The sequence below is a fragment of the Labrus mixtus genome, chromosome 10 (genome assembly GCF_963584025.1).
Source record: "Labrus mixtus chromosome 10, fLabMix1.1, whole genome shotgun sequence".
Taxonomy (NCBI): Eukaryota; Metazoa; Chordata; class Actinopteri; order Labriformes; family Labridae; genus Labrus; species Labrus mixtus.
Window position 1 is genome coordinate 27,923,028 of NC_083621.1, and position 27,544 is coordinate 27,950,571.

Sequence of the window (27,544 nt, forward strand, 5' to 3'; positions counted from 1 at the left end):
AAACAGTTTTTTTTTAAGTTTATTTTTTTGTGACAAAATCAAAAATAACAGTATTCAAAAGAAATAAAGTCTTCAACAACCCTGGATCTTTGTCAGCGTGTCAAAACCTTGCAGAGCATTTCATTGTGAGTGAATAATCTCTTGAGCTACAAAATATGGGGTTAATCTCAAAGAAAAGGCTATAAATAATAATGCATGTTTGAAGTTGATGGATGACTACAGTTCACATACTAAAACATTTAGTCATCATTCTATTGCAATGGACTGGAAAACATGGAGCTGGAGGACTTCATTTGTGTCTATTTTATCTATTTAATCTACGGAATTGCACATTAACATGTAAACAAGAGGGACACAGCATTGTTTGTGAAAGAGAAAAAACAGTAAACAAAATTCAACCTTATGAACCAAAGCTAATGGGTGCTGTATGCTCAATCATTCTTCCCATCTAATCATTCACACCCGTAAAGTGTCAGAAATGATGTACTGGTCTACATTCTACTCATTCAGAATGCTGGTGCTGCACACTCATAACTAAGAGAGCATAACAAATAAGGCAAAGCCAAAAATCTCCTCGTAGTATATTAGTACTGTGGCTCTGGTCACGAACCCCCTGCTCCGACCGGGCCTCATGCCTTCCTCCATCTGTCAGGCTAAAGAAAAGCACAGAGCTACTGTACTACAGTCTATTGCTTACACGCCACTCAAGGACACATCCACAGTTGCATCCACAACCATGGATCAATTTATCAGTCCGTCATATCTGTGCATAATGTCTCTGCAGCCTTCTTCTGAATCCTAAGGGTCCACACTGGTGCGACCAGAATTTGGTTTGTCTTTTAAGGAGATATAGAACAGGTTCTCAGCCATGGCAGTGAAGCTGTAGCGCAGTCTTCCCAGCTCTCTCCTCCTACAGTCAGTGAGGATGTGGCAGGATTCAATAATTGTCCATCATTTTTTTGTTTAAAACAGTCTGGCTTGTTTCTTGAGCTCATTTCTCTTCCACAGAGCCAGCCGGTCAAAATCCTCTACGGTCATGCCAAACACTTGTACAAACTCCTCTGGGGACAGGTGACGCTGTGAACACAAGGATCAGAGTAAGACAAACAGTTATCACATGCATATCTTTCTACATATCTAGCAACAAAAAGTGACTCACATTCCTCAAATATAGGCTACTATTTTAAAATAAGCCTTAGATGTCATTCAGGCCATCAAGACAAAGTGATGACAAAGTCCATATGAATAAGTCCTTACTCTCATAGTGCTTCCAAAATCTTAAAGGGGATCAGACATATTAAGAAAATTCCTTTTCTACAGTGTTTTTGAACATACAGTATATTTGGTAACCTGAGTGTCTACTGACCCACAAAATGTGAAATAAACCCATCCAGTCCTTTGTTTGTGCTCTGCATAAGTCTTACAACACAGAGAAAAATGTGCTCTCCTTGTGATGTCACAGTGGGATTCTGATAAAAAAAATACCCTCCCCTGGTATCTCCACCCATCCCCAGCCTAGTACAAAACATTTGCGCAGGTCTGCCATTTTTATTCTCACTACAGAGGAGTGATGTCTACCGGGAAAACTCAGGGGGGGTCATTACATTTAAAGAGACACACACACCAAAACGGAGTGTTCTGAGAGAGCTGGTTTATACAGGGTCACAAACCTCCTCTGGTGCTTGATTCATGTTATATTTTGACCAAAGCACAGCACAGATGTTTCATTTAGACCACAGGGGACTGTTTGAAAAGGTGGAGAAGGGGGATAATATGTCCTCTTTAAGACTAAAATTGTTTTACATTTATGCAAAAAATAAGATTGAAATAACTGAATGAATCATCAATTTAAAAATAAATAAATTCCTCAGTTCAGGGAGCTGACAGAAACTACAAATGTACAAATGACAACTTTTCTAAACACTAAGAACATTTCACAAAGATAAGTGGTGATCTGACATCTGTTTTAATGGTAGATGGGATTCTGCTGTTCTAATTTAACAGAACCAGGAGCAACTTCTACCTCACACATTCACTTTAAAGCCTCATTCATATTTACCTCCAGTCTTGCTCTGTCTACATCTTTGGGCAGCCTGTTGCGACCTCTTGTGGTGACAACGAGCGCTTCATATGGATAAACCTGCACAGAAGGAAAAGCAGCCCTGATGTATTAACCTTTAGACTTTTCAGAAGAATAACACTAGGATTAACATCTACCTCACATGAAATAAATTATTTAAATAATGGTTTTAACACCTTACCTTGTATTCTGCTGGGAGGACAAAAATAGATAGAAGTCAGTACAGAGGTAAAAAAAAAAAAAACATTGAAATAATTGCTTGAATCTAATAAGATGTGTGTGATTAAATGTGAATCAAATTACCTCTGCTTCCCCAGTTGACCTCACTGCTGCTGTCGTAGCGGTACTGGTAGCAGTCTGCACTCTGAGGCTGCAGGTGTAGAGAGGGACAGTACTTAAACATTATCAAATACTTTCATGGCTTTGTCGTCTGAGTCAATATTTGGAGTTAACAACAGGCCAGAAAAACCCCTTGATTCCAAAGTTTCATAAAATGTAATGTCAGTTTGTCTCACCCTTTGGATGCCGTTGCGTCCGTATCCTGGTAGCGACGCCGATTTACAAACAAAATCTTTAAAAAAACAAAAAAACAGAGAGAAGTAAAAAAAGAAGTATGAGTCATTGGTTGCATTGATTTCCAATCATTTGAATACATTTTGAAACACTGAAAGCAGTGTCAGGTCTGTGCCAGAAGATGGCGCTGATGACCAACCAAAACATTTCCAAAGTTCCAGATGTGTGCACATAACATTAGAGCTTTGTTGATGTAAGGTCATTAAACTAGACGTAAACACATCATTAATGGACCAAAACGGAAGCTGAGTATTAAAACAACAGTTCTGATTTAAAAGAACACAAACATGAACAGAGCTGGTTTAATTTGAAAATATTTGATCAAATCTGAATGTTAAACTCACCACTATCAGCACTGTACTGGGATCTGGGAGCTGTGAAATAAATAGATAATATTGTAAAATTACATCTTTTTATCGTGAAAACAGACATGCTGCAACATTTTGAAGCTTGCCGCTCCTCCTGCGTTGAAGTTTGGTAAAAAATATTCAAGGAAAATCACAGCAGAGATTTGACAGCCATCTGTCTAGTTAGATGCAGAAACAAAAAAAGAAAAAAGAAAAAAGAGAAGGAGCAAGTTGGGTAACCATGAAGCCCTGGGAGGCACACAAAACATCAAAGGGGCAAGAAGGCAGAAAGAGGCCAGGCAGGACTGGTTCAAGAAAGGAGTGGGGGGTGTAAAAAAAACAACAACATACAAAGACACACTGCATACGCCAACATTTAATCACACAACACAGCCTCTGCTGCTTTTCAACTGTAGCCAACGGAGTCCTGTTCAGTTTTGTCCCCTCCCGTCAGAGAAGCAGCTTTAATGAGAGATCTTACAGCTCATAAATAAACCAGGATATGGGACACCAGCTGTGTGAGCAAGAGGGTGAGATAGACACACAGATAGTTGGATGGAAAGATAGAGACATGGAGAGTTATCAGTGCAGGAGAAAAAAAAAACATAATAAGGAAGAAACTGAAATAGAAGATGGCAAAAAGATTACGCAAGGAAGTGGAAAGACGAGAGAATTGTTGGATGCCGTCGTGAAGACGGGCTGGTGTATAAATGTCATGGGCTAAAATAAAACTCTGGATCTAATGCGTGAGAATTGAAGGTTGGTCCTTGGAAAAATAAATAAGTGTGGTAGCTTCAGGTCCAGCTTTATCACATCTGGCATTTCTGCACTATAGAATCAGTGTGATAAGATATACCCCCATTAATGTCAGGCCACATCTGCTGCTGGCCTATGACAGTCTCTACAGCAGCTGTTAAGCTATCTTAGCATCTTTCCATCTCAATCAAACCGCCTCACCTACAGCAGCCATGACCTTTCTTGACCTGCATCCACAGCCTCACTGCCCTGGCCCCAAACTCTGATGACAGCAGATATTGAGGCCCATAAAAAAAAGCCCTGATGGCAACACATGTGATCACACTGGGAGGGGCAAAGAACACGGCTGCTTGTACGCTTTTAGACTAAGAGACAAAGGAGGGGGGGGGGGGGGGGGCATAGGGGGCAGGGTGGATCCTTACAGCCATTGACAGTGTTGTTGTACGCAGTGGTGCCGTAGCCAGTAGTGTTGAGTGTTTCCTTGCTCCCACTACGAGAATTCCTCGCACTGCCCCAGGGGTCGTTGTCATAGGAACCAGATCTGGCTTTCATCTCCTCCTTCAGGATCAACCTCCCGATGCCACTCCCAATCTGAGCAGGAGCGAGGAAGGATGCAGAGGGGAGAGGAGTCATCAGGGAGAACTGACAATTAAATGTACAGTGAATGCAAGATGGAGGAAGAAAAACAAATAAATACAAGGCAGTACAAATAAGCATCATACAGTAAGAAGTGCATTATTTATGGATGGTTCTTAGTAGGTGACTTTCTTAAAACCAGATGCTGAAAAATAATGAAGCTCTCACTCTTTGAAGACCGTGACTCCAACTCTCTTCATCTCCTCCCGTCGAAAAGCGTCTTCTCTGCACCCGATAGGCTGAGAGAGAAAACAGATGAAAGAGATCTCCATGTGTGAATATAGATCTTGATGTTTTAAGATCTCAGAGAGAAACACAATATCAGAGTGGGTGTGTGAATAAATATGACAACACAGAGTTACAAAATATTTTGTAACGAGTGGGTGAGTGAATAAATGTGATAAAACAGAGTTTCTATACTGTACTTCTAGAGTATGTGTGCATTTCGTCCAGCCAAAAATGGAAGAATTCCATCTTGCTTGCAGCTTGCTAAACCAGATTCAGTAAAATGACTCAGTTTCTTACTCCTAGGGGAGCTGGTGTAGGGGTAGTAGTCCGACTCCGACTGGGAGTATGGCTCAGGAGAGTAGGTGGACAGTCTTGAGGACCTGAGGATGTCCTCGCTGGTCCGGCTTTTGGTTGCTGCGTCCACATGAATATCTGTGAAGAGATGTATCAAATTAGGAGAGAGGAGAAAAACAGACAGAACCATAGTAAATGGGTTCTCTGTTAGGAATTTGGAGACAAACACCTATCAACTATTTATGTCGAGAATTGGAGTCTTAAAGCTGAGCAACTTGCAGTTTGTGTCGATTTTGGCGACCCCCTGTGGACAAAGTTTTACCTTCCATCTCTTTGAGTGATCCTGTCCTAAACTAGTGTAGGCTAAGTAGTTTTTCTGACATTAAGACTTCTGTTGTCTTTAAACAGTCAAACGTATCATTCACTGTGACACTGTGTGAGTATATTTCTGCAGTGTGCTGTTAATCTCCTTGTCTGACACCGACCTGGTGACATCACTAACACACATTCAAATTAACACAATATAAATAATAATCACTCTTGTTCCTGGTGCTCTGGTTTGATATTGTAGGTCATTAAGAGGCATCAGGACTACTTTCAGTCTGTTTCATAACCAGATAAAAACTCCTCACAGGAGCTTTACGTCTGTACCCTAAATGTTAAGCCAAAACCACAAGTTGGTTAGCTAAGCTTATAGCTTAGCGTCAAATGGGAAAATAGAAAGTCTGTTCCTGTCCAAGGTTAAAAAAAAACCAAATATGCCAGCACCTATAAGCCTACCAGTCAAGAAGTTGTTTCTGATGTGTTTAATCTGCATTAAAAAAAGTGTAAAAAGTATCAAATTTGATGTGCCAAGTATTTAATGGACCAGGAGATAAGATCTAAAGGGTTAATTGGTGAGCTTTAGAGGTGATGGTAGGCAGATTTTATTTTTAAAACTTTGGACAGTGCTGAGCTAGTCGTTTCCCCATTCACCCGTCTTTTACCAGACTGCATGTCTCGTGTTTGAGCCTCTCATTCCAAGAACAAATCAGAGAGTGCCACCTAGCTGACCCCAAGACTGTTATTCTGGTTTGTATAGTGAAAGACATGGTGGAAAAACTGATCTGCTTTACACAGGTTTAACTTGGACTGCATATGATTATTCACTTTGTTCAGTTTTTGAAGGGGAATAAAATATATAACATTTTAAAAAGACAGCTTCAGAGGTGCTGGTTGGAAGAGCTAGGCTAGCTAAGCTAATTCCCCTCTAGCTCCACCTTTACATTGAAAACAAATAGGCCAATCAGAAAGGTTTGAACACTCTTCTACAGCTCTTGACAAGACAGTTAAAACATTGTATTTCTTGAACTGTCCCCATAAGTCATCACGTAGCTGTGTGAAAATGTTTTAATGAATCTCAAAAAGATGAACAGCGAGAGAGAACATTTACGCCACAGAGTCATCATATACACCATTCCTGTCAGAGGAAATCAATATTTCAGCCAACAGCACGAAAATAACCAGCATCAAAGTGAGTTCAGTTACTGCTTAGCCTGAGGCACGCAGTCGCTCCACGAGTCGTGAGGCGGTGATATTGATGCCACTCTGCACTAAAGCACAGTCAATGGAAGTCAATGGGGTGACATGCAGCGTAATGTCAGATAGATCGCTCTTCACTCTGTTAGCCATTAGCAATGCCAGCCCCCAATCCATGATCCATTGAATTCCTATATACATGACACATGACTCCAATGGCAGACATTCTCATCTTTGAGGCACACACTTATAGCGAGATGCTACACTCTGACTTCTGTCAGAGGAAGTTTGGATGTCCAGTATCGACATGCACTGACATGCAAATAATATGTATGTACCAACAGTGAGTGAAATAAGGAGAGGAGGGAGATACTTACAGCAGCAAGGTCATCGGGTAAAGTGGTGCAGGAGGTGGAGGGAAGTGAATAAAGGAATTGGATGCGATAAGAAAGAGGTGAAAAAGAAAAGGGAGACATTATTGGGCCTTTGTCGAGGAAGATCTGACAATGTGAGAGCTTTGCTACGCATACAGAGAACAGGGACAGAACCAACAACTGAGCCTCTTACATCTCCTCTGTTCTGTACAAGTAGCAAACTTGATAACTGAATAGTACATAAAAGGCCTGTGTAGTGTACAGCAACACACGTTCACATGTGTCTTTGGATTGACATCAATCCTGCTTAGTGCTGAAACAAGAGAAAATGATCATCAATAGCTGTTCAGGAAGACATAACGAACGAGAAGGATCAATGTGACTGATGTTGAAGTGCACGCTGGATGTCAGTGTTTTTACAAGTCAAGCTCAAATGTTTTTGAATGAGCTATCTTTACATTCAGTGACTGTTTATGGAAAAAAAAAACATATGGCCAGTGATGTACTAATATCTGAGGACTTAAAGTGTATTACATAGGTAGACACAATCGGATAAACACCCCACAAATACAAACACATACCGTTCAAAGGAACATGCAGGACAACAACAAAGATAAACTATCCTCCATCAAGAGATCTGAGGTCTTGTGACTCTCAGCTGAAAGGCCTTTCAGACTCCAATTTGACAAGGGGATAGTGAATCTTCTTCTTATGAATGTTTACACTGGAGCACGCTGCTCAGATGACTGAAGTGCATCTAAGTTTAATGACTTGTTTAAAAGGCAAAAATAGCATCTTGTCTCAACCACACTGCCGTGCTATTCCACCGCACAACAACATAAATTCACACGATTAAGAATCCAGACGTCCCCAGTCACATCCTCGCTCTGTTTTCACCAAAAAAAAACGTAACCAGAGTCAAACAATTAGAGTTACATGGCTTTAAATCACACTGACTGCTGGCTAGGCTGGGAAATAAAAGTAGACTCCACAGAAAATATAAATTCAAGTTAGGCTGTGTTTTCCTGTGCTTGTTCCATTGTTCTGTTATGTTCTGGTGAATCGTGTTTCCTGAGAGTCCCATGTACTCAACACTTGTCACGCATGAGCACCCTGAATCTCATTCAAGGTCTATTCCCCCGCCCTACACACTGACAAAAACCTGTTGTGCTGCTGGAGCTGCACGCAGAAGCAGACGTGTGTGCTTGTAGCATGCACATTTAACATTTTACTCTTGCATTCAGCCAATAACTAATGCATTTTGAAAAGAGTCGTACAACCCTATTTCCTTAATGCATTTTGGAGCACAGACTGAATCCTTTCCATTTATCTGGTTTTTGCAATTGATGGCTTCAATTTCATGATGATTGGAACATCAATACCACTAAATCACAAGGGGCTGGTGTAAAAACATCGATAGAGGGCAGTAAAAAAGCATCTACATCAAGTATTCAAGCACAGCATGACTACACTGACAAGAGGACAGGCAGGCTAAGGCGGGGCTAACTGCACTGTACCCGCTCGCGTATAGATGGGAGGCTTCCTGTAGATGTTGGGGTCCCCTGTGGCTGAGGAGAGAAAGAGGAGATGGAGAGGTGAAAAGTGGAGGAGTGAAAGTGAAGAGGGGGAGTGAGTCTGTTGGGATGATCGGAAGGGAGAAGGTGGAGTTTGGAATAATTGTATAAATGCAATATAAGGGTGAAGTATGCCAGATCAAATATGTGTGGTATAAAAATACGACATAGTCACATTTTCACACACCCTCATTCCCAGAAAACTCAAGACCTTTTCTAAATGATCAGCGTTAGTGAATAATGGTGAGTGAAATCCTCCCTATGGCATAAAAAAAACAAACCATGACATAATGAGAAGAGGGATGAGGAGATGAAGAGTCCTACCTGGTACATGAAAATGTTTAGGGGGCTGGTTTGTGGTGGGTGTGCTTGACCGCCCCTCTTGGCCGTAATAAGGAGAACTCCTGCCACTCTCAGAGCCTGCAGCCAGCCACAGCCAATCACAGCAAAGGAAACATGAGCATGAAGGAAGGCTTCAAGGCAAGTGTCATCCATGCAGATGAAAACAATCTTTCAAATTACAAAGATAACTTTTCCACTTGTGTGATGACAAAGACAGTTCTCTTGTGGTCTTATCACAGTCGTTTCAGTGTCAGTGCACATGTGTAAGAGTTAAATGAGATGAATGCAACACAAGATCGCAGAACAACTATTCTGGAGAGCCGGGAATGACATCCAGGCCTAAGGCGGCGAACCTGTCAAACATATGTCACCACTGATATTCTAGGATAGTATGTTCGGAATGGCGATGATAAACAAATGGAAATGACAAGCAATTTGATCAATCTGTTAGGGACAGCTTGACATTTTGGGCGATACTGGTATGCATATTTGTTTTGAAGCTTCAAGCAGAAGCTGGTTAGCTTAGCTTAGCTTAGCATAGGACAGCAGAAAAGCAGAAGCAGACAACCTGGCTGTATTCAAATTTCAAAATCTGCCATTCAGCCCCTTTAGACCTTTAGCTTGCTTGATTTTTTTTTATTTGTATGAAAAATAATGTTGAAAGATGATAAAACACTTGTTTACAATGTTATATTTATTGGCCTTCAAGTCTCCGCTGGTTGTCTGTTAACCTTACAGTGAAGAAAAGGCTTTAGCTTACCAACATTAGTGGATTTTGTTACCTTTGTACAGAGCCAGGCTAGCTTCTTATGCTACAATAAGCTAACGGCTTCTGACGTTATCTTTAGACTGAGCAGAGCCCTATGAGAGTGGTATTACTCTTCTCTCATTATCAGCAAGAGAACAAAGAAGTATGTTTCAAAAAACTATTCCATTAAATCATGTTCAGTAGAATAAATTCATACATTGAGAAAATAACAATATGTTTATATATAAGTGCATTTCACATTAAGCACATTGATATGTGATCAAATGTCCAACAGAGGTTATAAGCAGAGGCCACAGATTTAATATCATCTGACTCACCAGGGTAGCCGTAGTGCTGCGGAGAGCGAGGCATGATGGGTGACATGCCTTGACGACTATATGTGGGCGAGTCAATAAAACCTGGGCTAGAGCATCGCCTCTGCTTAATGTCCAGGCTGTCGTAGTCCTGAAAAAGACAAAGGAGAAAGGTTATGGTTAAAGAAGCAAACGTGGAAATGAGGAGACAAATACCTTAATGACAGGACCAAAATGACAATTTGTTGACTTGTTTCAACATGTCCTCAAATGAGGGGGGTTGGGGGTGCTCACCTGAGAATAGGGGGAGAGTGTCCCAAGTGACTGGAGAGTCAGAAAAGAAAGAGTTATTATATGTACTGTACCACAGAAATGAAGAACCAACACTATGTCATCACACATATTCAGAAACACAAGATAATAGCAGGTAGTGTCAGTAGTTGAATCTATGCTGTGATTGAGCCCTCAAGGAGATGAGGGGTTTCCTACATGGCACAACCTTACTCCCTATAGCAGACGCTATTATGTTGAAGACAGTTTAGTTGGCATTTAGGGAAGTCATGATTCATAAACTTCAAAATGTAAAGATGTCAGTCTTGTGAGCTTAAAAGGCCGTGGAAGGCAGTTACAATCCAACGCTATTATTTAATTATACTTAGCAGAGCAAATGTTATGCTGGCTCATATAGTCATTACAAATATGAAAGTAGTACTGTTTTTCTCTTAATTCAGTCACAAAGCAAACAAGTGTATCTCCTAAAAAAATATTTCTTTATGTATGGTGCAGATACAAGACATTTACCAGACACTGTGTCAATAAAACCTTCTACAAAGTATATTATTCAGTTTTATGTCTCATCATTTTCTAATTAAACTATTTCATACAAACTCACCAGAACTTTTAAAATGAGTTTGGTTTAAAGGTCACATATTATCCATGTTTGAATAAGTCTCAGAGCTCTCCAAAACATGTCTGTGAAGTTTCTTGCTGCCAATCCACTCTGATCCTGTATTTGATCATGTCTATAAACCCCTCTATTTCAGCCCTGCTCAGAACAGGCTGTGTCTGTACCTTTAAATATGTAAATGAGCTGTGTCTGACCACGCCCCCTCTCTGGAAGGGAATGTGACTTGGCTTTCTTGCACCATTTACGACTCAAGAGTTTTGCAGGAGTTTTCTGCAAGTGTGAAAGCCCTATCAGAGGGCAGAACAAACCCCTAGATGTGGGCGTGTCACCCACCTGGGGGAGGGGTTACTGCCCTTTGTGATGTCATGAAGGGAAAATCTCCAAACGGCCTGTTTGAGCACACATTTTCAGAAAAGTGGAGCAGGCAAAAGACAGAGAGGATGGACTTTTCTCATAATTGGGGGGGTTTATAGTCAGGCTAGAGACACCTATTAGTGATAGAAAAACATGGTAAAGTGTCTTTTGCATAATATGTGACCTTTAAAATGACTGCATCCTAATACGAGAGGTGATGTGATCATGTGTTTCAGTGAAAAAAGGTGCTCTTATTAAAAAGTATTAAAAAATGAAGATAAAAAATGACTCACCACAGTCCCTTTGATCTTTTTTAAAATAAGTGAATTTGTTTAAATATTATTTTAAGAGCTATTCATCCTTCATATTTTAAAAATCAAAATAATGAGTCTTAAAACTACGACATGATTAAGTTGGAATGATAAAACACATTTCTTGTCAGCACAGCTCCATCTAAAAACCTTAACAAAGTGTGACGTTAATGAGTTCAATCCTCAGTCTGGCCTGGAGTGTGTGGCAGTAGTACCTCCCCATAGCAGTAAAAGTCTAGCCTGTCATCAGAGGTGTATCTGTGGTACGGCTGGTATGAGGAGGATATGAGATCTGGCTGCTGGACCTCGTATATGGCCTTGACCTTTGGCAGGGCAGCTAGGTCCTTATAACCTAGGATCTCATTCTTCACTCTGGCCTGGAGAGAGGACACACACATACACCCACCAAAGACAACAGCAACCAAGACACAACATCAACCACATGGACGATGCACAGTAACAAAGTAGAATGAAAAAAAACATCAGCCAAAGCAAACCAGATCATGCAGTGGTGAGAGGGTGAGAAAGAGCTGATGAAGCACACACAAGCCTGCACCCACACATGCTTGTGTGTGTCTGTGTGCGCGCTCATCAAAAGTACACATGTACACCGCACAACCTGACAGCGGTGAAAGTTGTTGACCTTCAGGAGCTCAGCATGTGTGAGAGAGAGAGCAGAGGAGCTAAAGAGAGAGAGAGAGAGAGAGGAGACAGTATGGACGAGAAGCATGCTTACACTGCATTTCTGCCTCATCCATCACCTTAAACAGAAAGGTCATTGATTATGAGACGAGAGCAGAGCAGGGCAAGGGCTTAGCAGAGAGTGGTGACTCCTGCTTGCATGCAGACAACCTTTGACATGCTAATACAGCCGGCATGCAGCAACACTCAGCAGACTGCCAAGCAGCATGGTTCCAAATCAGGCCAAAGTCTCTTTTTTAAAAAAGGAACTGGTCAAACTTTAAAATGTGGCTACCTTCGCATAAACGTTGTAATCAAATTAATCAGCCTTAAGAGATTACTTTTCATTTGTTTGTTCATTATGTGTATTTCAATCACAAACCAGGAAGCTATGATTTGTTGATTTACACTTTGAAACATGTCTGTTGATTAGGTTAATATGGGTACAATATATATATTTTTTAAATATATATCTTGATTACATTTACTATTTGATATGCGTATATGTATCACATGTTCTAATAAATGGTACACTGTTTCAAAATAGGGTGGCCTGTATTATCATTGCTTCATAATTTAAACGATACCTGTGCATCACACAGCTGCAGGATTCAAAACACAGGGGGGAATTGTAAAAGGAAAAAGCCTGGGGCCTAAACCCAGAGGAAGTTCATCCTGAAGTCAGTCTGTGTTGGGCTAGTGCAGTCATATTTTTTCTTAACTTAAAGCAACTTTCAGTGCTTTGACTTTATATTGATTCCTCGCCTTTCTTGAGGACAGTATTTTAGCCTATTTGTGATTTAGGATGGATACTTTCTAAGCTGAATGTCATACTGTGTAGTCAGATTTGGAGTGCACATTGAAACAAGTGGTAGTGAGCTTTTCTTACAACTTCATCCACAATATGCTGATATCACGTCTACGTTGTCTTTTGAATGATCCTATATGCTGTGTCAAATTATCCATCTTTAAAACTTATTTTTAATCATCACCAAATCATAACCAAAACTTTTAAACTTCTAGTTAAGCCAATAAAAAGTCAGCTGTTACTCCAGGCAGAGAACACTGATTTCTAAGCTTCTGTTGTTGCAGGTCCAGCCTGATTTTCATCTGTTTTAAGCTCTGACTTTGACGCTGATTTGAAAACCACATTATGGGTATTGTCTGGGAACTGATGACTTGATGCAAAAGACTTATATTATAATGATGTTTTAACAGCAAGATAATATCCTCACATCTGCTGCTGCATCACTGACGACGACAGAGGTTAGGACACAGACAAGTGAACAGGCCAAGGGAGTGAGCAGCCTCTCTCTTTGGTGCTGCTAAGTCATTCAAGCTTTTTGGGGAGTGCCTGTGTTTTAGGTGTAGCAATTGTGTCTTTACCGGACAGTTGGTGCTAGTGGCAGCTTAAAGTGACACAAGTTATACTTACACATATGACTCTATTGGGAGAGCCTATGGAGGAGCCGGGCGGAGAGATGGAGGCCTCCGACAGGCGTCTGTGCTGTGAGGCACAAAACACACAAAGCGACAAGCAAGAGGTGAGACATCGCAGTGATGGAAATTACAGATTTCATTTTCTTTCAACATTTTCATTTCAAACTCTATCTCACCCTGAGTCTCCTCTCTGCCCTCACTGCCTGCTTGCATAATGGGTGCCACACCTCACATCCTGAGGAAGAGTCAAGAGAAAACAGATTGGGTGTTCCCACATGCCATGTGTTTGTCTGCATGGGCATGGACTTTGTGTGTGTGTGTGTGTGTGTGTGTGTGTTTGTGAAATGATGTATTGGCATCAAGATTCACCTGTCAGGTACATCTCCTCTCCCTCTTTGAACATGAGGTTACAGCGGGAGCATCGAGCGCAGGTGGGATGGTAGTGTTTTCCTCCAGCCTGGGAGAAGAAGAAGAAGAAGAAGAGGTGTGACTGAACATAAATTATCATCATAAACAGCTACACAAGGTGTGGGCTAATCTACCAATTGCGCCCCTACCTTGAGCAGGTCATTATCTCCATATGCTTTCTACTGTACATCACCTGACCGCCAACGGCCCCTGACTGTGTTAAGACATCATCTCTTAACCTGTAGTGTTTTCAGCAGCTTACACCACCCACCCTGCTGCACGCCTCAATTAGAGCAAAGATCCCTATAGGTCTCGCACATGAGGATAAAGTGTGTGTACATGTGTGTGTGTTCAGTACGCAGAGACAGAAGGAAGTAGGTGGCCATGTAAGTGAAGGACACAAGAGTGTGACACATGTCCTTGGACACTCAGAGCGCCCCCGAGGGAACACATCCAAACACACGTGGTGCAGGTGAAACAGACACATGAAATGATGCAGTGTGATGTCACTGTGTGCATTACTCCAGCCCACTTCACAGTCCTGATGTTTGGGCGTGGCCCCGCCCTGTCACCTCTAACATCCTGACACACCATTAGAGAATTTCTATTCATATGTGTGTGTGTGATTCACCTCAACACACCCAGGGTGTGTGTGTTTGAGTGTGTATGTGGAGTCTTACGTCATTTTATAACACTGATAATTGAATGTGATCTGCAGGAAATAAGGCCTCTTGGATGAATACACTCTGTCGACCAATGATCAGCATGCTTCTTAATCATATCTCAGCTGCATTTGAAGCGATCCCCGCTCTGCCTGTCTGTCTCAGGTTTCTCTGAAAGGGAAAGCCAGCAAAGGATGCAGCCTTTCAGTCGTGTGCTTTCCAAGCAGCAGAGCGTTTACCGTCTGTGTTACTGGAGTATCAGTTCAACAGCTGCTGTTACCGTTTCTAATGAGGCCCCCCATTCTCTCTGCTGGCATTAATATGCTGCTATATTTATTGGTGAACTAAGACGCAGAGGAAGGAAGAAAGGAAGGAGTGAAACTAAAGAAAGGAGATTTTATGATCCCTTCCTTCCTCTTCCTGTCTTTTCATTTCGTACCTTCTCTATCTATGCTAAAACTTCTCATTAAACTAACAACCTTAGCTCTAGAAAGTTGGACAGAAGCGGGGTCTCTGTGAAATGAGCCTCGTCGTCAGCTCAGACGGAAACAGACGGACTATTCAGGGTTTTAAGTGTAGAAGAGAAAGAAAAAGAGAAACCATTCTGGCCAAAGAACCAAGAGACTCAACAGACAAATAGATGAAAAACTGACAAGACACACACCGAATAAAAGATAAAAAAGAAGTACAAACGTAAGCATCTTATTGTTAATAATTATAAAGTCATACTGAATGACCTGCAGGTATCTGTGGAATCACAACCTCTTCATATTTGTGCAAATTACAGCAGTGGTTCTCAATGTTTTTTTCACTATTGTACCACATTTGAAACATTTTTTTCTGCCAAGTCTGCCAAGAGAAGTCTCTCCTGACCATCCCACAATATTTTGGGTTGAAAACGAAAGCCTACAATGAGAGGTACAGTGCAGCAATATGCCACAGAGTCTGAATTATTTAAAAGAACAATGATTGAAAAAGACTTCATGACGTGCAATTGTTGACTAATTTTTCAAAGGAGCATTCCAACATGTTCCTCCAGATACTGACTTTATTTGAGATGCTTGTTCAATCCTGAAACTAGCTCTGCCTCAAAGGAAACAACAAAACAAACAAATACTAGAAAGTGTTTTAGTGTCAGTCAACAGTTTAACAGTTAAATTAGAAAAAATAGAAATCATAAACACAAAATACATCTTAACAAATGACATCACTTTTGTTTGCTGAATTTCTAATATCAATATTTAGACTTCCACATGACTGATATGTTTTAAAATACCATTTCAAATGTAACTGTTGTACACAGATTATATACAGTAAGTACCCTGTGGGGTTCTTGTTCCTCCTTTTGAGGAAATACTGCCTTAAGCGTTTCCCTAAGAAGTGGGATACCTACATGGCACAATTAAGTGCTTGATGACAGATATTAAAACAAAGGCCTAACACCTTAACTCCACTGCAGTAAAACAATAACTTCACTTTGATCCGCAGTAAAACAAAGGCAGAAGACCTTAACTCAGTTTGAGCATTCCGGAATGCTGTAATACAAAGACAAAGACCCTGATGAGGGAAGTTACTGGACTCTGTCTTGGTTTCTCCAGGGCTTTTGGAAGTTAAGGCAAATACAACCTACTATTTTCTCAAAAAAACAACACAATTAACTCAAGATATCTGTCCACATGATAAAGCACATCTGTAATGTTCCAAAAATGACAAAAGTTACTGCCTTTTGCCTTTGTAGGGCAGTATATGCCTTAACCACATCCAGAGACAGTGTCTATGGGACCCTTATTTTGGGGGTCACAAGCTGCTTTACAGGACATAAAGAGGGTGTAACTGCAGTAAAAGTCAACCTCACATCTGTATTTGTTTACAAAGCAGCATGCACAGATGACAAGTTTCTCCACATGTAGATACAGACTCTGATTATGATTATTTTCAAAGACCGTCAATTCCCTGAAACTCAATAGTGGAGTGGAAGGTGAGATTTACAAATACTGAAGATACAAAAGGAAGATATGAAATTCTCCTTTAAATTTATGCTGACACAAATTAAACAACTAAAATTGTACTTCTATGTTTGTTAAAAAAATAACCTAAAAATCAGGCGTTGTTCTGGTTCTCGGTGTTAAGTACGTTTCTGCAGAGTTGGTGTTCCTGAATCTGACTTTCTCTGAGTCAACTCAGACGCCTGCTGAATCTTAAAGAGTCAAACATTATGATATCAAAATCTGACAGGAGAAAACATTTGACAGGAGCCAAGAATGAATGTCACGCGTGCTAGCACACATAAATGCTAAAAGACAGAGAGACAGAGAGAGAGAGAGAGAGAGAGAGAGAGAGAGAGAGACACACAGAGATTCACAGATAAAGGCTGACATGTCCCCATGTCTATAAATAGCCCAGAGAGTCTGATAGGCAGGAACAAAGCACTTTATACCAGCCATTCTGACAGGCAAAGGAGCACAGGGACAACAAGGCCCCATGTGTGTGTACGTATGTGTGTATGTGTGTGTTTGTTACAAAGTTTCACCACATCTGCTCCCTTTTTCCGCTGGTCTCTACAGACAACACACACACTCCTCAGACAAAACATGTAATTAACATCTGCACTTCATCACTTTCATTCTTCTTAACCCCACTCCCCTCATCATTCCTCTTCACTTCTTCTGTAAACCCCTCTCGCTTACTGTGCCTCAGCTCCTTCCCTTCTTCTCTCTTCTGTCTCTAATGTTTACTCCTTCTGCGCCTTTTCTAATCTGCTCCAGTGTAAGATCACGCAAAGAACTAAATGTGCTTCTCTATCTGCCGAATTTGCTTTCTGTGTCTCTCCTTCTATCTTCTATCCATCACTCTTTACCCTCTGATCTTTTTATAACTTCCTCTTCCCCTCAACTCCTTAAACATTGTTATGATTCAATCTACCCCCCCTCTCCTGTCAGTGCTTCCTGAATAACTTTTCTTTCAGAATAATCAGTGAAAAAGTGGATGTGCACCAATGTGTGACCAGGCTCACACACTGCAGATGATTTTGTTTTGGTGTTAGTAACGCGGGGAAAAAAAACTGTTATCACCTTGCGATCTTAAGTCGCTCGCTCCCTGAAGCACAGCGGGGGCTTACAGGGAAGGGAGAATAGAATATAACTGCTCAACTCTGATAGCGCTGATTACACTCATTTAGCACAGTCAACTCCCTGTTCACATGTCTGTGCTGCTGTCTAATGATGTGCTGCTAAATCTCTCATTAACTCTGTCCCATCTTGTTTGGCTTCTCACCTCCAGAACTCTTCCACTGATATATCTGCTGCAGGTCTCACATTTCACCCCGTACTGGGCGTGGTAATCGGCCTCGCAGTATGGCACTCCATCCCTGCAACATTAAGACAAAATGAACTGCTGTAATAATGTGAAATACAGTGTGTCTATATGTACGTCCGGTCACGTAATAACCATCATCTATAAAGGGTAAATAAGGGTAAATAGATAGTTAATTAACCATTAGTTAATAGTTATTTACTGTTAACGAACAATGAAATGATAGTTAATAATGTTTGCTAATGATTTGTAATTCTATAATTTATGTTATGTTAACAGTTTATTGATGCACACATTATAACATTTCATACACTTTATAAAGTGTTTGTTAATGATGACCAAATTATTTATAAACCTTTAAGAGATGGTTTATAAAACATCTATAAACATTACAGAGACACATGGACCAGATATTTGTTCATGGTTTGTAAATATTTTATAAAGCATCTATTAGCATTATTAAGATGGTTATTATAAAGTTGGAACTGAAGATTATAATCCCTTATTATACTTTGTAAAGCATCTATAAATATTTTTTAGATCGATAATTAATATTTTATCAATGATTAATAATTGGTTTATAAACCATCTACAATCATTATCTGGATGTTATTGTAAAGTTGGAACTGAAGATTATACAACTAACACTCCTGTATCAATAAACTGTTAACATAATATCAATTATAGCATTACAAATCATTAGCAAACATTATTAACTATCATTTCATTGTTAAATAACTATTAACTAATGGTTAATTAACTATCTTTTTACCCTTATTTACCCTTTATAGATGATGGTTATTATAAAGTGTTACCGTACGTAATTTTTTCCGAGATTCCATACCCTCATGCTTTGAGATGTTGTGTTTGTGTTCACTCACTTGCTGATGTACTCTCCTGTGAGGACCATGCTGCAGGTCTGACATCTGAAGCAGCTGACGTGCCACTGTTTCTCCAACGCCAGGAGAGACTGCCCCTGCTTGATCTCGGCTCCACAACCAGCACAGTCTGCAGGTTAAAAGAATGTGGACATGAGAACGGACACAAGAAGAGAAGAGGACGCAGACAGAGGGATGAAAAGGAAACGTTGAAGAGGGGGTAAGAAGGTAGAGGAAGAGACAAAGCAGAAAAAGTGAGCAGACATGTTATAGCACATCTTTAAAGACCTCCTAAGTGTAGAGTCTACCCCTGTGGCACAGCAACCTCCTTAATCAATAGCTGCTCTAATGCGGGATATTGCAGCGCTGTGAGGCTTGTTCTCTCAACTGTAAGCACTGTTAAACATGATTGAATGCAGGCAGGAAGAAGTACCACCGTCACAGCCTCAGGGTTAAAACAGTTGCATAAAATCCCCCCTTACATGAGATCATGCATGAAGCTCCCTTTGTCTGTTTCCTCTCAAAACCACAAACACAAGCTGTATACTAGCAAACTGTGCATTCCCTTCCCCTCAAACTGATGCCCTCAGCAGGCGTTATTGACCAGCAGAGAGAAGCAGGACAGTGCAGAGGCTTCAAGTGATGCATGGCAGCAGAGTGTCAAAACACTGGGAAAAGGTCAGCGCTCCATTTGTTTCCATTTGGAAGACGTTTGGCTTAGCTTAACCTTTTTCTAACCCGCCCCCGCTGCCCCTGAGAGAAGCCCGCAGTCGCAAGGGACGACTTCACTCGGCCCTGTCAAGCCAAGACAAACTGTGTTTTTTTCAGTAAGGAAAAACTGCGGCGTATTGAGTTGGGTTTCTGCAGTCGAGATAAATCTTAACTGTCATTTTGTGGGGGGATAGTGCTGAGTCTCTGGGTCAGGATTTCAGCCCTCAGACTGTGAGTGCGCACAGCTGATCTTCCTCTGAGTCATGAGACAGTTCCCTATTTTAGCAACCAAATGAATACAGTATTCAATCATCTAAAAATGATGTTACAGCGCTCGAGACAAGAAATCATTAGGTGTAGTCGCATGAAATCAGAATTACAGGGGAAAGAAAATGCTTTTAGTATGGTTTTTCATTTCTGACGATGTGATGTTGCAGCGCTTTTGTGAATCAGCAGTCTACAGAACAATGTGATTTTTTTTTTAAAGGATTCTTTTTTTTTTTTTTGCATTCATTGGATAGGACAGTGGATTAAGTAGCAAACCAGGGAGAGAGAGAGAGAGAGTGGTGAATGACATGCGGGAAAATAGCCAGACTTGAGCCCGGGCCATCCACTTAAGAGGACTGAACAATGTGATTTTTATTTAACGATGTGGGGCAAAGCATTTTGTGAAACATGCTTGATTTTTAGCCTCGTTTAACCCTCATGCATCACTATGGACAATTTTGTTAATTTGGTCAAATGTTTCCTGTTCATCTGGCCATCATTTTGTCTGTGTTAGTGCATATGGCACACATTTTTTGTAAGAAAGACTCTCTTGACAAATTTTGGAATGCACATTTTAATTTTTTTAAATAGATCAATAGAACACTGGGAAACACATTGACTACCCTCTTAAGTCACTTAGGACAAAAATGTCCACTTTTAAAGGTGTTCATGAAGAAGCCCAGTCGTGTCAAGTTGCTCTTCTGTTTTTTCTTTTCTTTGCACAGGTATGCGAGCCCTCTCTTTAACATTACATACCATGTATCTGAATGTCAGGTTAACTGTTTAAATTCACTTTTTGTAGTTCATAAACACAAAAATAGCCACAGTTGAGTTAGAAATAGGCCAGACTTTGTGAAAAAGAGAAGAATCTCCACGATCAGAATCACACAGAAATGTGCTGTATTTCCTTTAATGTTTGGAAGTAAAGCTGCCATATAGATCATTGGCGTGGCATACACATTTAGGGGAGACATCCTGAGACCCCGCTGAGGAGACGTGTGCATGTAGAAGCCCACAGTCGTATAAAGCTGCTGTACTCAATGGATTTGATTTTGGACAGTGCTGGTGTGAAAATAAACCTGCTCCAGTTGACAAGCTCTGGTCGTCGTCTCAGCCTTAATCCAACATGCAGAGAGGTTTTTGAAGCATGACAAAGTGTCAGGCCAGACTGGCAACAGAGGCAAATGAGAAAAGTCATTCTAACATCTAACATGTGGATAAGAGTGCTTCCTTGGTAAGAATTAAAAACTCCTGTGAGGAGCTGTTAGCTGTAAAAAATACTGAAATTACTATTGCTGGATATTTATACCCTTAAAAAAGTAAGCAGGACCGTCAACAGCATGACGGACTATTACTGCTGCTACAGGGTAGGCTTAAGACGATACAGTGTACTGCATGCTGCAGAAACTGCCTTTTTTTTCCCACATCAAAAATTCACATTGAGGGATACGAGTGAAGAGTGAAAAGAAATCGATCTGCAGAGTCCCTCTGTACCTTTAAGAAAAAGCTAAAGACCCAGCTCTTTCATGAATACCTACTAACTTAATGATGATGGTCTCCATATTATTGATGATGATGATGGTTGTGACGATGGTTTTTGTTTGATAACGACGACTTATAAGATGGTTTCTATACTGATTAGAGCTCTCAAGAACTGCTGTCAATGTTGTGCTTTGCCTCTGGTCACTTCCTGTCAGCACCTGTGTGTCCAATCAGACTCAAAGCTGATCGTTTGCTCTTACTGACATTGTTCCCTTTTTTTCTAGATCCTTGCTTGTGTTGTTCTTACTCTCTGATGTACGTCGCTTTGGAGAAAAGTGTCTGATAAGTGAATTGTAGAATTGTAGAAAGCAGGAAGAGATTGTCAGAATACACTACCTAGTAATGTACAGGACTAAATGAGAATAATAAGATGTTGACCTACAGCTTTGACCACAAGAGGCACCAAGATTGACACAATCTTGATAGTTTCAGACATGAAACTAAGACTTTGAAGTAACAAAACATGCATTTGTTAATTGAAGAGTTTGGTCATTTATAGGAAATAAGTACACACTTACTGAAATGACTTTTCACACTTTTATCTGACGCCTGCTAGCAGCCTTTTTCCCTCAAGTAATCACCCTGTACAAGCTGACTTAATGTGCTTCAGCACTCGGAGCACATTTGCATTTTTACCTATAAAAATGACAGAGGAACAGTCTGTAAAAGCAAGTGCATTACGTTTAGTGTTTGCACTCTGTGTGCCGTCTCGTACACTGCCTCCTCCTCCTAAGACAGAGTGATGAACATGTACCTGGGGAGCCGTTTGGGTTTTTATTCTCCTGAATGGAGCTACTGGGGAGGACAGTTAGTCACTGCCTCTCCAGCATCTGTTTTTACTGCACAGCCAGTGAGCAGCCGTCTGCTGTCTGTACGCCACACTTAACAAATGATTCACTATCAATCACTAGTGCCCTGTTCGGGGATCATATTTGAAAATAGGCTAATAACACAGGACGTTCAGTTCAGCATTCACTCAACCAACTAAGCAGTGCATTTGTGAAAATGTGTGTGCTCATGCAGGAATATGTGACCAGATGTGCAGTGAACAGATAAAACCATCTTCTGTCTGCATGTTGACAGTAATGAATGAATTATGTGCCTGTTTGTGTTGCGTAATCCTCGGCTGGCAGATCAGTGTGACAGGTCAAACCACTGATATGACAGACACTTGATTAGCTAAGTGAGCTAAATGGACCTCTTGGAGACATGACATTAGACTTTGGAGAACACTGTGTGGTGGCCCCTAAGAGGACCAGACAGAGCGAGGAGGACGCTTGACTTACGGCTGGGCCCGTGGATCTTGATGGGTTCATTTGGCTTGACGAGTTTGTGAGAGCAGTGCTGGCACACGCAGTCCTTTCCACTGAACGTCACTCTGTCTCCGATGGGGAAGGGTTTACTGAGGAGGAAAATAAATACCAGGCAGAAAGAAAGAGAGAGAGAGTCAGAAAACAAGCCACACGATAGGAGATTACAATGCCAGCAGTCATCCTGTGTGTTTACATCACATCCAAGTGTACACAGAGTAATAACAAATAGAAGCTGGCAGAAACATGATTGGGTGACAGACAGGCCGTAATCCTGCCGACACAAGCTAAACGCAGTTTGATGTCCTCTGTGAACCAGAAAAGTGTGTTTCCAGACGGTTGTGTTTCTGCGGGTTAATAGGACGTTGTTTGTTGCAGGAGCACCTGGCTGCTCTGTGATTAAAGAGCCGATAATGCCACACTGCTGCAGGCTCTTGAAAGGCAAAGTGGCTCTCTCATGGAGAATGAAAACTTATTTGTCAGACTGTGTGGAGTGAATACTGAACATAACTGCCTCCCCCAGTCTTTCCGCCCGGGTCGCATCTGCCATTGTTCACTCCATACACAGCTGGGGCCACCAGGTCACCGTGTTTGTGTAAGCTTCAGACTAATATTAAGTAGATAAATAAACACCAACTACTTAGCAGAATAATTAAGTGATACAAAGTGCAGTTCTTGAAATGGTCACTAGAGGCTGGATACAGAATCGTGTGGATCCCCTTAGAGAAAAATTACACAAAAAGTGAGTCTGGACTCTTAAGTTAGCTTCATGTCTGTGACTTCTGCAGAGGACGGGACTTTGTATATGAATCAAAAGTCTACATTTACTGTGGCTCAATTAGCAGCTTATGAGAGAGTAACATATTCTCTGTTGGACAAGCTAGATCAATATATGCTTACGTGAGGCCCTTTTACTACTTGGCTTTCAGTGTCTGTAACTTAAGAGGTCAATTTAGTAATTTAGTAATTTGATTCATTTTGATATTGGACAGATGTATTTAACCTGGGGAAACAGTGTGTGCACTATTATTTTATTTTGTTTATTTTTTATTTAATTTTTGTTTTTTGCTTTGTTTGTCTATGTCCGTTTCTCTCACGTTGTATGTTAAGTACAAGATTCTATGTACGATATGGGAAATTTGATTTTTTTGTGATTCCATGTTTAAAAACCAATAAAAATGTTGAATACAAAAAAAAAGCCTACATTTGCTGAATAAGCTATATGCTAGGTGTCACCTAAGCTAATACCAGTCACTGAAATTAATATCAAAGCGCTCCTCCAAGATTTTTTAATCGTATCAACTTTGCTCTGCTATTACCAAAAATAGAATCTCACTCTGTGGGAAACACTGTGTTAAATAATTCAGTTCACCAGTGAATGAATTAGCCTTGAGCGCAGACCATTTAGTTTTATTAACTTTGCCTTTTTAAAGCCCTTACTGGGGTCCAGTTTTTATATCCAAATTGAGTCACTTAGCAACTGCGCAAAAACTAGTCAGCAAAAGCAAGAGTGCAAACTACAGGCTTCTAAAACAGCAGTCTGTCAACAGAGGCGTCTGACATGCTGACAAGCTGAGCGCATGACAGCTAGACAGCGTCCACCAAATTAAATGTACAATATAAAATTGGCACCATTTTGTCTCTTTCCTCCTCAGTAGTATTTTTTTCACAGAGCCATTGATTTTTATGACTGAGGAGGATGTGAGAATGAATGGAAAGCTAAAAGGCTTAGGGAAGGCTGTTTAAAAGACATAGACGACAGTAATCCTTTTACTCCCTCGCCGAGGCCTGGAGCCGGAGCCAAGACCCAGAGGGAGGCTAGAGTCTCAAGCAGAGCTCGCAGTCAGCACACAGGAGTGCAGAACATCCATGAACGCACTCAAGAGATGTACACACGCAAGCATGAATAAAGGTTTGGCCAACACACGCACACACGCACACACACACACACACGCACACACGCACGCGCGCGCAGGTGCAGAGGTGGTAAGCCCTGGAAAGTGTGTTCTAAGGAGCTGGGAGGATTTTACAAAGTGTTTCTGCCTGAGTATTTGCAGAGGGATGCGGCTCATACAGATTTCTAGGTTTGCTCCTTTGTGCTTTTGTATTATTTAAAGGGGACTCCGTCTATACATGAAACAGAGAGGAGGGAAAAGCAGGAAGAGCCAGTAGAGACATTAAATGATACAGAATAAGGTTTCATTTAAAAATGGTAAACACAAAAAATAAGAAGTCTTTTAAAAAAACATTCTAAATTTAACATTGTATCTTAATTTCACTCTTCAGAGGGTCCTAAATGTAACCATTTGAAGTTTCTTTTAACCAACATACCACACTGAGTAAAAGAGAGAAAACTGTTGAGGTTTAATTTGACACATGAAGCTTGTTTTCGAGGTTTTTGTATCTGTGTCCACTTCCTGTCTGGACAGTTTAAATCTTCCTCATGTACAACCAAAGCTATCCCAGTCCACAGTCCATTTGAGGAAGCACTGCGATGCTGCAGAAGAGTGAGTTAGCTTGACCTTGTCTTTACCTGTGTGTTCCTCTCACTCCCTCAAGACACTCTTGCCTTGTCAGCCTTTCTCAGCGCTTTAAAAATTGAACTGTCTTTACATATTTAATGCATGTTTTTTTTCCTCTTTTTGGGGGGGGGGGGGGGGGGGAGAGAGGACTGGCCACAGAAATAAAAAGCTATTTCTGGTTTTAGCGGTGTGCCCTCTGGCTTTGATCACCGCCATTTCTTAAAAAAAAAAAAAAAAAGAAGAAAGTCTGCCTGGAAAGTTGCAATCTGCCTTCGTTAGGATGACAAGAGAGAGACGGAAGATGATGAAGACGTAAAGGAAGATGATGTGATGTGAATGATGATTAAGAGACGGAAGAGAGATGATGACTGTAATGATGATGATGAGGAGAAGACGGATGAGGGGGACGGGGGGGGGGGTGTGTGCTTGGAGAAGACAGACAGGAGGAGAGGAATAGAAGTGGTACAAGAAAAGGACTGTAAACTATGTGACAGAGGGCAGACGGAGCAGGAAAGAAGAGATTCACCCCTTTGGCTTCTTGCTGTCTCTTCCGGTTGACTCCCCATACACTGACACACACACACACACACACACACACACACACACACACACACACACACACACACACACACACACACACACACACACACACACACACACACACACACACACACACACACACACACACACACACACACACACACACACACACACACACACACACACACACACACACACACACACACACACACACACACACACACACACACACACACACACACACACACACACACACACACACACACACACATCACTGCCAGGACTGCTCCACTGGCTGTCTCCGGCCAGTTGGTGTCAGCTCTGTTTTTTTCTGGCCCCTCAGGCGTCTGTGCATGACTGCATGTTTATTAGCCAATGTCAAGCAGATACACGACAAACAGTGCTCTCCTTAAGGGAATGAAGAGAAAGATCACTCTTATTTAAAACCTAATAACAAGTCTGAGCAAACAGGGAGGAGGTGGGGGGAAAAGCCAAACAGAAACAAATGCTCTATTATAGGATGAATTTATGAGCACACTAAGAAAAACGAGGAGCTTCTTTAAGATGCAAGACGAGAGCCAAAGAGGAGACTAAAAACGGTGAAATAAAAGAAGAAAAGGAGCCAACAGGGGATGCTGGCTTTCAGTTCATTCAGGAGGAGCTTAACATGAAAACTGACGGAGGTCAGAAGAGAGATGGCCTACTTTTACAAAAACCTATCAGCGTGAAACACCGGGTCAGCTTTCTTTTTTAGAATCGTGTCTCGACTGAGCAAAACGACAGGCCCAGCCTGAGCTTTAATCAGACATTTATTGACATTCAGCAGCTGAGGTAAGACTGATTCATGAGCTGTTCTATCTGATACACCCACTTTAAAGCAGTGAATCACACTCCTTTTTCTATTTTGAATATGTACCTTATGTAGCTTCATTTGAGGAAGGATTGCGTGCTCATGGGGCATAAACAGTGACTCATGGCAAAGAAAGACAACATTCATACATTTGTATCCAGTACAGGGAGTCCACAGTTGATCCTCTCTTCTAGTTAGTTTTGTTTTCTCTTCCCAGGATTCTTTTACTGTTGAATAACGTGTCTGCATCATCATCACGTAATGGATTGGACACAGATTAGTACAAATGTACCCACTAGAGGTGGGGTAAAAAAATCAATACAGTATAGTATCGCAATATTTTGACAAAACAGTTCTTGATTTATTTTAGTGTAGTGGACATCAGCATATCGCAAAATGTGTAAAATCGCAATAGAATCGTATCGTGTCTCGAGTATCGCGAAAATATCGTGGTATGGTGAATCCCACCCTGCTCTAGAGCTAAAGGAAAACGTCTGTGTGCTGGACGGCAAGAGGGTCAATAATGTCAGTGTTGTGATTATCGCTTGTTGCACACAGGTGGCCTGACATACAACTCATTATTCAAAGTCCAGTTGTACATCAATGTGAGTTTTGTGAGCGTAAAACATCTGTATTCACTGGAGGAAATGAAAGTTGGCTGTTACAGAACAAGCAGTGCCAAACAAACTGAATGTATGAGTCCAAGAGCAACAGTTGAATCATGTTACTGAACCCTGAGTAAGACTGTAGTGGGAGATTGAAGAGCACTGAGCGTTTGTGTGTTCATACCTGCAGACGCTGCAGACAAAGCACTTGGGGTGGTACGTGCGTCCCAGAGCAGAGACCACCTCCCCTGTGATGAAGCTGTCACAGCGGTCGCAGCGTGTCCCATACAGACGCTGATAGTCCGCCGTACAGATGTATTCACCCTTCTTCTGGAAGAAGCCGGATCGCGCCAGATCACAGTTACACACTGTGGAGAGAAAAAGGTGAGAGAACGGACCATGTGAGGAAAACCTGCTAGGAGGCCATGAACTGATGTAAACACGTGTAGAAATAATGTTA

General features: G+C 41.2%; 1 protein-coding gene across 9 annotated transcripts in view; it reads right to left on the reverse strand.

Annotated features, from left to right (window-relative positions):
* Window positions 1-209: 209 nt before the first annotated feature.
* ablim3 (actin binding LIM protein family, member 3) overlaps window positions 210-27,544 on the reverse strand; it is a 50,050-nt gene continuing 22,715 nt past the window's right edge. For 2 of the 9 annotated variants that reach the window (XM_061048978.1, XM_061048977.1), the window contains 21 exons: window positions 27,269-27,452; window positions 22,544-22,659; window positions 18,741-18,867; window positions 17,821-17,914; window positions 13,847-13,934; window positions 13,654-13,712; window positions 13,473-13,544; window positions 11,572-11,733; window positions 10,079-10,108; window positions 9,809-9,935; window positions 8,705-8,800; window positions 8,324-8,374; window positions 4,918-5,034; window positions 4,561-4,631; window positions 4,179-4,347; window positions 2,998-3,027; window positions 2,596-2,651; window positions 2,384-2,450; window positions 2,262-2,272; window positions 2,060-2,140; window positions 210-1,077 (listed from right to left, as the gene is read on the reverse strand). In XM_061048978.1, coding sequence (XP_060904961.1) covers window positions 964-1,077; window positions 2,060-2,140; window positions 2,262-2,272; window positions 2,384-2,450; window positions 2,596-2,651; window positions 2,998-3,027; window positions 4,179-4,347; window positions 4,561-4,631; window positions 4,918-5,034; window positions 8,324-8,374; window positions 8,705-8,800; window positions 9,809-9,935; window positions 10,079-10,108; window positions 11,572-11,733; window positions 13,473-13,544; window positions 13,654-13,712; window positions 13,847-13,934; window positions 17,821-17,914; window positions 18,741-18,867; window positions 22,544-22,659; window positions 27,269-27,452 — 1,922 coding nt within the window. In that variant the 3' untranslated portion in view covers window positions 210-963. Of the gene's footprint in view, window positions 1,078-2,059; window positions 2,141-2,256; window positions 2,273-2,383; window positions 2,451-2,595; window positions 2,652-2,997; window positions 3,028-4,178; window positions 4,348-4,560; window positions 4,632-4,917; window positions 5,053-8,323; window positions 8,375-8,704; window positions 8,801-9,808; window positions 9,936-10,078; window positions 10,109-11,571; window positions 11,734-13,472; window positions 13,545-13,653; window positions 13,713-13,846; window positions 13,935-17,820; window positions 17,915-18,740; window positions 18,868-22,543; window positions 22,660-27,268; window positions 27,453-27,544 lie in introns of all 9 variants that reach the window. The other 7 variants (XM_061048982.1, XM_061048986.1, XM_061048981.1 and 4 more) reach the window with 7 other exon arrangements.